The sequence below is a fragment of the Drosophila rhopaloa genome, unplaced genomic scaffold (genome assembly GCF_018152115.1).
Source record: "Drosophila rhopaloa isolate 14029-0021.01 unplaced genomic scaffold, ASM1815211v1 contig_155, whole genome shotgun sequence".
Taxonomy (NCBI): domain Eukaryota; kingdom Metazoa; phylum Arthropoda; class Insecta; order Diptera; family Drosophilidae; genus Drosophila; species Drosophila rhopaloa.
Window position 1 is genome coordinate 6,327,871 of NW_025335034.1, and position 12,838 is coordinate 6,340,708.

The 12,838-nt window shown below is 36.1% G+C and overlaps 3 protein-coding genes across 10 annotated transcripts in view; 2 read left to right on the plus strand and 1 right to left on the minus strand.

Annotated features, from left to right (window-relative positions):
* The window catches only part of LOC108043908 (uncharacterized protein CG43427), a 68,939-nt gene that overhangs the window by 26,431 nt on the left and 29,670 nt on the right, over positions 1–12,838 (minus strand). For all 7 annotated transcript variants that reach the window (XR_006417421.1, XR_006417420.1, XM_044457037.1 and 4 more), the window contains exon 5: positions 9,050–9,092. The gene's annotated coding sequence lies outside the window, so the exon portion shown is untranslated. The remainder of the gene's footprint in view (positions 1–9,049; positions 9,093–12,838) is intronic.
* Positions 733–1,383, plus strand: LOC108043905. The gene is made up of 3 exons (XM_017122719.2): positions 733–801; positions 855–1,172; positions 1,228–1,383. The coding sequence occupies exons 1-3, from the start codon at positions 733–735 to the stop codon at positions 1,381–1,383; spliced, it is 543 nt and encodes a 180-aa protein (XP_016978208.2).
* LOC108043910 lies at positions 7,184–8,137 on the plus strand. Of its 2 annotated transcripts, none has more exons than XM_017122728.1 (4): positions 7,184–7,316; positions 7,375–7,692; positions 7,742–7,922; positions 7,989–8,137. In XM_017122728.1, the coding sequence occupies exons 1-3, from the start codon at positions 7,251–7,253 to the stop codon at positions 7,904–7,906; spliced, it is 549 nt and encodes a 182-aa protein (XP_016978217.1). In that variant the 5' UTR covers positions 7,184–7,250; the 3' UTR covers positions 7,907–7,922; positions 7,989–8,137. The 2 variants fall into 2 exon arrangements, with proteins under 2 accessions (XP_016978217.1, XP_016978218.1); XM_017122729.1 differs by having other exon boundaries at positions 7,742–7,912.

The following is a 12,838-nucleotide window of genomic DNA, read 5'->3' on the forward strand; positions in this document are numbered from 1 at the left end:
ACTAAACTTTATTTTTGTGCGCATCGCTGGTCATGGAACACAACCCAACGGATTTTCATTGTTTGTACCCATGATTTTCGCTTCCAAAACTACATGATACAAATAGACTTTGGGGTCTATTGCGCCAATTAATTGTTGCCAGCCATTCTAAAAACAAAAGTTCAGCTACCAATATTACCATACAAATTTTTCGTTCGTTATGATTGGCTATCATTTGTTAACACTATATAAAAAACCTTCATGAAGTTTCGGCTTTTTCAATTTTTAAAGACAAATAATCCTTTGAACTAATTGGTCTGTGCGACAAGCCAGCACCAAAGAATATTTATATACATTTTATCTGTATATAGTACCCAAATTAAAGCAAAAATACTCAGATTTCTAAATAGTTTTTAGTCATCCAAATGTATATTCGATACTACCTATAATTATCCAAAATATATTATAACAATGCAATTATGTTCAGCCATTTTCAAACCAACATAATAAAAATAAATCAACAAAAAAGAAACAGAAAGATTTCAATATTTAATTGGAACGACTATGAAATATCAACTAAATACTGCATACTGGAATATAATATATTCTTTTAATCTAATAATAATGGTGATTACACCATTAAGCTCAATACTTATAACTTCATTTTGACCAGTAATAAAGCCGATATAACAGAGGTATACTTTGCTGAGTTAGTTTTATAAAAATATGCATTTAATAATGGCACTTGACACCATGGGAACCGCATTTAGAATTATATGTTTAATTCTGGCCTTTCATATTGTTTTTGAACAGAGTACCATTGTAAGTAACTCTTTTTAATGTATTCCTATCAAATAAATATTTGTTTTGTTTAGAATGCTTCCAGATTCAAGTTTACCAACTTTGTTTGTGATTCAGTGGATGAATCTTGGATTTCGGTGCACAAATGTCGTTTAAAAGCCATTCGCAGGGACAAAACTACACTGAGTTTTAACGGGACTCTGCGGAAAACTGCCAGAAATATCCGAGTACACGGTCAAATTTTCAAGCGGGCCAGTGGTTTTAAGCCGTGGCTCTACAACATCACAATCGATGGCTGTCGATTTTTGCAGAGGCCCTATAATGCGCCGGTAATACTTGTTTATAATCTTTTTAAACAAATTTCCAATTTAAATTTCACATGTCCCTACGAGGTAAAGGTCCTATTATTCCAAATCCATTTAATGTTCCCAAAATATTTTTTTAAAGGGTCCAGTTTACGTAATGGGTTTCCATCTCTCAGGAGAGGGAGTTCCGGTCCCGCTTCCCTCTGGGGAATACCTAATTTCAATAAAGTGGTACATCGATAAGGTACTTATACTTTCTACGGGCATATATTTTTCGTTCGAAGAGAATTTATCATGAAGCTGATGTTTAACCAATTAATAAAAGCAAATTTAAACTGATTTGAAAAAACTGCATGGATCCCCATCTTAAATTTTGTAAATATAGTTACATTTAAAATGAACTGAATTGATTATTATACCCTTGCAGAGTGTATTATAATTTCAGTCAAAAGTTTGCAATGCAGTAAAGGAGACATTTCTGACCCTATAAGTATATATATTCTTGATCAGGATCGCCTCCTGAGTTTATATAAGCATGTCCGTCTGTCCGTCTGTCTGTTTCTACGCGAACTAGTCTCTCAGTTTTAAAGATATCGAATCGAAACTTTGCCTACACCCTTCGTTCCTATGCACGCAGTATATAAGCCGGGATCGGCCGACTATATCCTATGACCGTCATATAACTGATTGATCGGGAATGCCATAACTTTGGTGTTAGTAAAGTTAGGAAGTTGGGATTTTGGCCATTTGTATGTGTTTTTTTTTGGCCAATCAATCCGACCTACCAAATTTCATAAGGATCGGCCGACTATATCCTATATAATTAATTCTATGACCGTTACTGCCCGTTACTTGCATTATAAAAGAGGCTGAAAAGGGTAGATATGTCAAATTCAAAAGAAGTATGAGTATTAAGGATGCATCATATGAATAATTTTGGAGAATATAATTTACAGAATATCAACTTCGGCTCCGCCCGAGCTTTCCTTTCTTGTTTTAATTTTTTTTTTTTGTTCTTTGGGATTTGGTAATACTTTAATATTATAGAATTACGGTTTTAATTGGACAACAATATCGTATATCTGCCATAGAAACGATGGCCAAATGCAGCGCAAAATCGACATAGCCTCATTGTTTTTAGTAGTATAGGCATAGAAATCGATATGTAGTCGATTTGTAATAACTGTAAGGGTATATAAACATCGACTTGCCGAAGTTTGCTTCCTTTTTTGTTGGAGATAACGTTAATTAAAACAACAAAGGAAAGCTAACGTCGGGCGGAGCCGAAGTTGATATACTCTTGCAGAATATTCTGTAAATTATATTCTCCAAAATTATTCATAGTATGCTTATATCAACTCAGAACGCGATCCTGATCAAGAATATATATACTTTATAGGGTCAGAGATGTCTTCTTCACTGCGTTGCACACTTTTGACCAAAATTATAATACCCTCTGCCAGGGTATAAAAAAAGGTCAAATATTTTATAAATAAGAAATAAATATATGAAAATTATAAAGTAATTGCATGCGCCGGAAGTAATTAAGGGAAAAATTAAACAACGAAACAATTTTGATTTAAACATATTTCTGATGTTATTCGAGATCAATTTTAAACGCGATGCGGACTTTGCTGATCATTCCGGCTCTCAGCGGAGTATTATTAACTTATAACACTGGATTGAACGTAAGTCCTTCCGTTAAATTAACTCATATATGGAGTGAATACTAATACATATTGTCAGAACGCGGTCGTATTTAAGTTTACGAACTTCATTTGTGAGAGCTACAACACATCTTGGTTTGTGTTTCACAACTGTCGGTTAAAGGCTGTGAGTCGAAACAAAGTACTTCTTAATATGAACGGAACGATCTTATACCCAGCTTATGATATACACATTCATCTACAAATGTTTAAGAGAGCCAATGGCTACAAACCGTGGCTATTTGACCAAAAATTCGATGGATGTCAATTCATTCGATACCGTTCCAATCCAATTGCAAAAATTGTCTACGGACTTTTTAAGGAATTTTCAAATATTAACCACACATGCCCCTATATGGTAAGAGTTTCAACACATTTGTTCTTCATCTCACTAATTGATATTTTAGGGTCCACAGATCGTTAAGAACTTGTATCTGAGGTACGAACTACTACGGCATCCGTTTCCAACTGGCGATTACATGTTGACTATGCGGTGGTTTTATGATCAAAAATTGCAATTCGATACAAATGTCAGTTTTATGTTGGTCGAAGATATTCTCAAAAAAAATTAAACAAGGTATAAAATTCTATAGATTTTTATTATTTCCAAACATTATATATTTCAACAATAAACGCCAACCTTTTTTACTTTCAGGGACGAAGAATTTAATTTCAATTTATTCGACTTAATGTGGTGCAATTCATCGCACAATGTCTGCAGTTCTTGTTATCCACCCCTTTAACCTTCAACCATGTCCGTCCGTCCGTTTCTACGCAAACTAGTCCCTCAGTTTTAAAGCAATCTGCTTGAAACTTTCCCAAAAGTTGTCTTTCTATTGCAGGTAGTATATAAGTCGGAACGAGCCGGATCGGGCCACTATATCATATAGCTGCCATATAACTGAACGATCGGAAAAGCCATAACTTTGGTGTTTTTAAAGTTAGGAAGTTAAGATTTTCTATGGGTTTTATTTTTGGCTAATCAATGCCGCCATATAACTGATTGATCGGAAATGCCATAGCTTTGGTGTTTTTAAAGTTAGGAAGTTGGGATTTTCTATGGGTTTTATTTTTAGCCAATCAATCCGACCTACCAAATTTCATAAGGATCGGCCGACTATATCTTATAGCTGCCATATAACTGAACGATTTTAAATGACATAACTTTGGTGTTTTTAAAGTTAGGAAGTTGGGTCTTTTTATGAGTATTAAGAATGCATCATATGAATAGTTATGGAGAATATAATTTATAAAATATTCTGCAAGGGTATATCAACTTCGGTTCCACCCGAAGTTAGCTTTCTTTTCTTGTTTAATTTAAAAAATACATTGTCAAAATAACAAAACCGATTGGTGTTTCATGTTTCATGAAAATAGTATCGCTATTATACTATTATATTTCATAAACTCACCTTTGATCTTGACGGGTTTGACTTAAATGTAAAATGTGGTATTGTAAAAATTTTAAAAAAAGATGAAAGAATATTTATCATCTTGTAGGATGTTAGAAATCTTTAAAGATTAGAAATTTTTAGTGCGAAAGTTTGATTTCCATAATTGTCGTCTTAAGGCATTCAGTCTTGGGAAGATGATCCTCAACGTGAGCGGAAATATTCTCCAACCGGCGTATGAAATAAGGTTTTATGCCCAGATTTTAAAAAAAGACGAGCGGATTTAAACCTTGTTTACTGACCTGACTCACAAAAAATAGGCTACAATCTGTTTCGAGATGACTCCAATATAAATAATTATAAAAGCATTAATATTTCTTAATACATATTAAATAAATTCAAAGATATACTTTATATTTCTTAAAAAGTATGTTTCAGGAAAACTAAGTGTTTTCGACCCTGTGCAAATGTATGTACAGTGGCTAATATAGTTGGCAAACTATACGGAATATATAAAAGATTTAAATGCAGTTATTTTTGGTAGTATTTTGGCATTCATTAAGGCACTTTATTATTTTTAAACTCCATTAGATAACACTTAAAACTAAGAAAAACTAAAGTTACTGACTTTTTTATGTTCCAGCTTATTTCGTGCAAAACAATATTAAACAAAAAATTCTATAGATTTTTATTATTTCCAAACATATTAAATATATTGACTATTAAATAACTTAATACTTTGTGAGGCATCCATTCTGTTTGATGACATCCTTCAATCGAGTTTGCATCGAAGAAACCAACTTTTCTGTGATCTCCTTTGGAATCTTGGTCCATTATCCCAAGAGGCCCTTTTTAAGATCATTAATTAATTAAATATTGAACTCTTGGGGATGCCGAGATCCAAAACTGCCCACAAATTTTCAATGACGTTAAGGTCTGGTGACTGGGCAGGTGGATTCACTACGTGAGGGCAGTTTCAAGTCTTCACAATTGCTGCTGAATGTGTAGGATCGTTATCCTGGTAATACCGAAATCGATCGCGTATGCCCAGTTTTTAAAATTTTTAGGTACATCTAGGCCATCTCATGGATCCGTCAATAAAAACGAGGTTGCCCCACCAGAATCTGCCATAGAGGCCAAAACCATAACAAGACCCACGCCATGCTTTCCCGTAGCTTTTAGGTGTTCGTTTTCTAGCTCCGTATTTGGGACAAGGGAGTATATTCTTCTTATACATTTTTTTTGGCGGCCTGTGCGAAGCATTAAAAACTAAACTTTATTTTTGTGCGCATCGCTGGTCATGCAACACAGCCCAATGGATTTTCATTGTTTGGGCCCATGAAATTGACTTTGGGGTCTATTCAAAAACAAAAGTTCAGGTACCAATATTAGCATAAAAATTGTTTGTTCGTTATGATTGGCTATCATTTGTTAACACTACGTAAAAACCTACATGAAGCTCTTAACTAAATTAATTAATGTTTCGCCTTTTTCAATTTTTATACCCTTGCCCTCTGCAACATAACGCTTACACCACCATGGCTTACTCTTTGACACACAGGAGCAATTTTTATACCCTTGCTGAGGGTATTATAATTTTGGTCAAAAGTGTGCAACGCAGTGAAGGAGACATCTCCGACCCTATAAAGTATATATATTCTTGATCAGGATCACCTCCTGAGTTGATATAGCCATGTCCGTCTGTCCGTCTGTCTGTCCGTCTGTCTGTCCGTCTGTCTGTCCGTCTGTCTGTCCGTCTGTCTGTCCGTCTGTCTGTCCGTCTGTCTGTCCGTCTGTCTGTCCGTCTGTCTGTCCGTCTGTCTGTCCGTCTGTCTGTTTCTACGCGAACTAGTCTCTCAGTTTTAAAGATATCGAATTCAAACTTTGCACACACCCTTCTTTCCTTTGCACGCAGTATATAAGTCGGAACGGCCGGGATCGGGCGACTATATCCTATAGCTGCCATATAACTGATTGATCGGAAATGCCATAACTCTGCTGTTTGTAAAGTTAGGAAGTTGGGACTTTCTATGGGTCTTATATTTGGCCAATCAATCCGACGTACCAAATTTCATAAGGATCTGCCGACTATATCCTATAGCTGCTATATAACTGATTGATCGGAAATGCCATAACCTTGGTGTTTGTAAAGTTAGGAAGTTGGGATTTTCTATGGGTTTTATATTTGGCCAATTAATCCGACCTACCAATTTTCATAAGGATCGGCCGACTATATCTTATAGCTGCCATATAACTGATTGATCGGAAATGCCATAACTTTGGTGTTTGTTAAGTTAGAAAATTGGGATTTTCTATGGGTTTTAGTTTTGCCCAATCAATTCGACATATCAAATTTCATAAGGATCGGCCGACTATATCCTATAGCTGCCATATAACTGATTGATCGGAAATGAAATAACTTTGGTGTTTTTAAAGTTAGGAAGGTGGGATTTTTTATGAGTATTAAAAATGCATCATATGAATAATTTTGGAGAATATAATTTGCAGAATATTCTGCAAGGGTATTTCAACTTCGGCTCCGCCCGAAGTTAGCTTTCCTTTCTTGTTAAAGACAAATAATGCTTTGAACTAATTGGTCTGAGCAACAAGCCAGCACCAAACAATATTTATATACATTCTATCTGTATATAGTACCCAAATTAAAGCAAAAATATTCACATTTCTAAATAGTTTTTAGTCATCCAAATGTATATTCGATACTACCTAGAATTTACCAAAACTAATTATTATAATGCAATTACGCTAAGCAATTTTGAAACAAAAATAATAAAATTAATTCAGCAATAATAATTCAAGAATATATATACTTTATAGGGTCGGAGATGTCTCCTTCACTGCGTTGCACACTTTTGACCAAAATTATGACACCCTCTGCAAGGGTATAAATATAAAGCGTAAATAAGTGTTCTCAAAATGTTTAAGTTAAACGCATCATACTGGAAACAAAAATTAAAGTGAATAAATATATGACAATTATAAATGCGACGGAAGTAATTAAGGAAAAAAAATAAAGAACGGAACAATTTTGATTTAAACACATTTCTGCGATGCGGGCTTTGCTGATCATTCCGGCTCTCTGCGGAGTATTATTAACTTATAACACAGGATTGAACGTAAGTCCTTCCGTTAAATTAACTCATATATGGAGTGAATACTAATTCATATTGTCAGAACGCGGTCGTATTTAAGTTTACGAACTTCATTTGTGAGAGCTACAACACATCTTGGTTTGTGTTTCACAACTGTCGCTTAAAGGCTGTGAGTCGAAACAAAGTGCTTCTTAATATGAACGGAACGATCTTACACCCAGCTTATGATATACACCTTCATATACAAGTTTTAAAGAGGGCCAATGGCTACAAACCATGGCTATTTGACCAAAAATTAGATGTGTGTCAATTCATTCGATACCGTTCCAATCCATTTGCAACACTTGTCTTCGGGCTTTTTAAGGAATTTTCAAATTTTAACCACACATGCCCCTATATGGTAAGAGTTTCAACACATTTGTTCTACATCTCACTAACTTTTATTTTAGGGTACACAGATCGTAAAGGACTTTTATCTAAAGTACGAACTACTACGGCTTCCGCTTCCAACTGGCGATTACATGTTGACTATGGGGTGGTTTTTAGATCGAAAATTGCAATTCGATACAAATGTCAGTTTTACGTTTGTCGAAGACATTCTCAAAAAAAATTAAGCAAAGGTAAAAAATGGTATGATTTTTATTATTTCCAAACAATATATATTTTAACAAAAAACGCTAACGATTTTACTTTTAGGGGCGAAGAATTTAATTTCAATTTATTCGACTTGATGTGGTGCAATTCATCGTACAATATCTGTAGTTCTTGTTACCCACCTTTAACCAGCCCAATTCGTTTCAATTGTACTTTTCCTAAAAACTACGTTTTTTTAATTTAAAAGAAGAGAGGAAAGCTAAGTTCGGGCGGAGCCGAAGTTGATATACCCTTGCAGAATATTCTGTAAATTATATTCTCCGAAACTATTCATATAATGCATTTTTAACACTCATAAAAAATCCCAACTTCCTAACTTTACAAACACCAAAATTATGGCATTTCCGATCAATCAGTTATATGGCGGCTGTACGATATAGTCGGCCGATCCCGGCCGTTCCTACTTATATACTGCGTGCAAGGGTATATCAACTTCGGCTCCGCCCGAAGTTAGCTTTCCTTTCTTGTTTCTTATTTAATTTCTTAGTTCAAAGTTGCTGGACCACCGTAAACTCAATTTTCAAAAGTTATACATATAACTCACAATATATTTTCTTGTAAGAGCTTTTTTTTTATAACGGATGTTACGTTGTAATTATTTTGTTGAATGTTTTATATCGCTCAGCACTTGTGTAATGCTTTTGGTGCCGGATGTTGTACACCACTTTTTCTTTGACAAAAGCTCATAAAAACTAGAAAGGAGGCTAACTTTGGCGAACAGAAAAACTTGTGCAGCTTAACGAAAAATGTATATGTCAATGTACCTTATAACAAAGTTATGTCAATTTTGCAAATCAGATTATCCCCTTACACAAGAAATAAATTGAGTGTATAAAATATTATAATATTATACAATACTAATCGACAATTAGTCAAACATTTGACCAAAATTAAAAGACTTATCGAAAGAGTATACAAATTAAAATATAAATGTTGCATTTGGTTTTCGACTTATCTGAGCTAATCTTTGTTGGTTTCACTTCAAACGTGAACACATCGTAGCGAGTGAACGATTTGCAAGATAATTGATTTAATGTGGGTCGAATGTAATAGTGATTGTAAGGGATATTTTTTTATTAAATGTTGAGGAGAGCATTACTTACCGATTTGGTCTAATGTAGTTATTGTCACAGTTTAGAGTAAGATCTGAAAGAAAGAAAATACAATTTTTTATATGTTTGATTATCACCAAGCTTCTGTAAGAACGCCTAACCGAATTACTGAGATTTTTTCAACAAATGCTTTTGAAACCCGGTCTTGAAGTCGCCTTTAGAGGCGCTAATAAAATTCCTATTGACAGTAATATACCAGCACAAGCGATCGCAAGCAGACCGCAATCGAAAGATAAACAAAACCAACTGCTCGCCCCAAAAGAATATATCCAACTTCTGAGGCAAGCTACCAATTTTAGGCATATGAATTGGACATAGGTGAAGAAGCCCAAAGCGATGGTAAGAAGAACAAGAATGCGACGAGCGGCCAGTTACTGATTTAGACTTAGATTCAGATACATTTGAGTGATCTCTTTGGCTTCTAATGTAAGCGAGAATTCTCGAGGTCAGCCACTTTTGTTATGAGACGGCCGGCCATCCCCTCCCTCTTGTATATATGTGTATATTTCCACACTCTCTGTTCTCGGACACTGTAGACCAACATTTACTCTCATCTAAGACCAGGCTCTGTCCGGTTTTTCTTTTGCCCGCAGTGCATTTGTTTCTTTGTTGATGTGGCTGCTGCTGCTGGTGTGTGGTTTTACTTAATTTACTTTACTGTTATGTTTTTGCTTTCCGCTTGTTAGGCAAGCCAAGCAATCCAAGGCAGCGATGCAGTCACTTCACCGACGTGTGTATCTGTCAGATACTTTTTGGCTGGTTCTGAGTGCAGCCATCGTGTCGTCATACACTTGAACTTTCTTAGTTGGGTGTGCAATAGTGGCGTGGGCCCAACATCATTTCATAACCAATCCGATTACATTAACAAAACTTAAAATAAAGCCACAGCGAAATGCCAAAGTTGAATGCCAAACAAACCACTTATTGCAGTTCTCTCGTATCTCGAATTAATACAACATTGTGGTCAAATTGTGCAAGGTGTTGTTGTGGGTTCCATGATTATGCAAACACTTTTTACGGTCTTTTGACATTATCAACTGAACAACAATTAATGCAGACTCAAATCAATAACGATTTTTGTTTACGTTTATGGGGCTATAGACTGTATGGCTTTGATTTTTATTGGACAGTTTCAGATATTGTTATCAGCCCGACCGCAAACAAAGAAGGCTCTTTGTGTTCCATTGACACAGTTTGCAGTTTATGAAGTTTTATTGCTCTCTTAGTCCCATATATGCCTGCGATTGGGCCTGGATCCCGACATCCAGATGAAGGCCTCTGCGAATAGGGGTGACCTAAATACGCGTAGGCTTTTGTAATGGCTAATAATGTTGCGTCTAACAAGCTATCTGGGAACTTAATTAGAATCTGTTTCTTTTTAAGCTAAGCCAAGACTTATAACATATATATTAAAACCAAAAATGAAAGCTTTCAATTGCTGTTCCTCTCAAAAATTAAAATCTGAGACTACCCAATGTTTTCTCCGCATGGGGTTCAAAAGGCGTTGACGGAATTTTATGCAGGGTAAGAAGACGCTTTCAACAACTTTAATATGCTGAACAAGCAGAGAGTGATCCCGGTTTGCAAATGGGGGGATAAGGTGCTGAAAAGGGACTATGTAAACTTCGCTGGTGGTGAGACAAAAGGCGTGAAGCCTAAACCGATGATAAGTGTCTATAATGTCTATGAATATCCGGCTGCCGGCAGACACGAAGAGCTCACCACAGCCCAAAGTAGACAAACAATGTCAGCCAAAGGATCCGCTCATGTAAGAGGGGAGTTAGGGCTCCGTGGAAGCAAGAAAGGGTAAGGAACCATAATGACAACATGACATGCAAAGTTTTGTCAAAGCCCAGACAGGCAAACAATGTTCGAGTTGTTGGATGCGAGCGAGGATGCGGATGATGGCGAAGATGAGGATGAGCTCGCCCTCGCAGACATAAGTAGCCAATGCGGCTGGATGCGGGCCTTAATCAACTCGCGGAGTGGGGGTGGCCTTTGTCATTTTTTTTGCATTTTTTACATTTTTGTTTAGCACGTTATATGAATAACTAATTGAGGGTTGTACACCACAACACGTACGAAAGGTATTCGGGGCAGGAATGTGGCCATGCACTAAGAGAAACAATTAGCTTTTTCGGTGTGTTATAAAAGTTATGTTCCATTTAGGTCTATAGCAACCTAATTAATACATTACCTCTATCATTCATCTCTGTGTAAGAAATCACATTGTTCTTACAATTTAAGTTATAGAGATCCTCTTGTTGATGAAGATGGTTAGAAATATACATTTTAGGGATCAAAAAAGTTTGCTCCTCCCTGCTCAAAACTCTACAAGAACAGAGTGTTCGTTATATTTTAGTAACAACTACCGATTAAGATCACCAATCGGGCAGATTTTCAAATGATTTCAAATATCTGCTCTGCCCAAGACCTTTCCCAGTGCAAGGCATCCATTAGATACATCTCCTGTTGAGGGCGTGCGTTCGTTGCGGAGCCGACAAACCATGACTGGGCATAACAACCAGCAACCAGCAGACCACTACCAACAACCAACTACACACTGAAATCTCGGATCCACGAAGAAGTGGAGTAGGACAGCAGAAGCATCGGGCCAGCTCAGCGTTCGATCTTCTGTTCTTGGCTCTGTGAGCTAAACTGGTAGCACATTTCCTTCTTTCTTTTTGTTTTGCTTGGCTTTTTTTTGCCAGTCCGGGGCTGAGTCATCCTCAAGTCGGCAGTCGGCTGCCTGTGTTTTGCATTAGGCCAAGTTCGATGACTAAGCAGACTTGATTTCAGGTTCTCCCTTCGACCGGCCGGCATAACTTCAATGTGACCGCATCCCCAGCTTGATTGCTGGCCTGCCAGACCGAGCAGATGTTGTCATGTTCATGTGGTCATGGCAGCCGCCAGTGAGTGTGGGGCGCACTTGAACTTGGTCGGGGTTCAGCCCGCGTTTGGGTCAATGAATCGAAGCAGGAGTTTTGGCGAGGATGTCAAAGGAATTTATAGCCATTCAGCAGAATGTTGCGATTTCAACGCTTGACAAAGTGTTTGTAAAGCGCCAAAGAAATGTACTTGGCAATATTGTTAGAAATATAGAAAAACTGGAACCCTGTTATGGCGGTTACAAAATGTTCAGCATCTCGATTTGTTCAATTTTACAGTCCGATTAAAACTCTGACTTTCACGGACTTCTTTATTGTTATATTCAAATTTACCCATGTTCATTTTTCATACTGTAATCAATTATATCAGTATAAGTTAGGTGAATTTCACTCAAATAGGTAATCTCGCATTTTATATGTTACGGGAAGCTTAAATTTAATAAACAGTCGATAAGGTTAAAGCGTACATTTTTTAATTTTCAATAATAATTATAATTCCCTTAATAAAGATTTTTATTCTGGACCCATAAAAAAATACATATATTAGAAACTCATTCATTAAAAAGGGACCAAAACTGAAACTTTTTACTTGAGCAATAGCATTTATTAACCTCTCTAATAAAAAATACTATTAAAATTTGTTTTTAAATGAACTTCAACTTTACATTCAATAATAATTTAGTCGGCAAATACAGATGAATGGCTGTTACACAACTTTTAAATGGGAATAAGCCATTTAAAACACACATCTGATTTAAAATTTTAGTCCTTTTTTATTTTTTTTTCCAATTTACGTAAGTGCCTCGCTGTACTATTTTAAGCAAATAACAAGGAAAGCTAACTTCGGACGGAGCCGAAGTTGATATACCCTTGCAGAATACTCTGTAAATTA

Excerpts from the sequence above, each read along its gene's own strand:
- LOC108043905 (XM_017122719.2), top strand. The coding sequence starts at position 733 with ATGGGAACCGCATTTAGAATTATATGTTTAATTCTGGCCTTTCATATT. Across the intron at positions 802-854 it reads TTTTTGAACAGAGTACCATT|AATGCTTCCAGATTCAAGTT; the intron begins GTAAGTAACTCT and ends TGTTTTGTTTAG. Across the intron at positions 1,173-1,227 it reads ATTTCACATGTCCCTACGAG|GGTCCAGTTTACGTAATGGG; the intron begins GTAAAGGTCCTA and ends ATTTTTTTAAAG.
- LOC108043910 (XM_017122728.1), top strand. The coding sequence starts at position 7,251 with ATGCGGGCTTTGCTGATCATTCCGGCTCTCTGCGGAGTATTATTAACT. Across the intron at positions 7,317-7,374 it reads CTTATAACACAGGATTGAAC|AACGCGGTCGTATTTAAGTT; the intron begins GTAAGTCCTTCC and ends TCATATTGTCAG. Across the intron at positions 7,693-7,741 it reads ACCACACATGCCCCTATATG|GGTACACAGATCGTAAAGGA; the intron begins GTAAGAGTTTCA and ends CTTTTATTTTAG.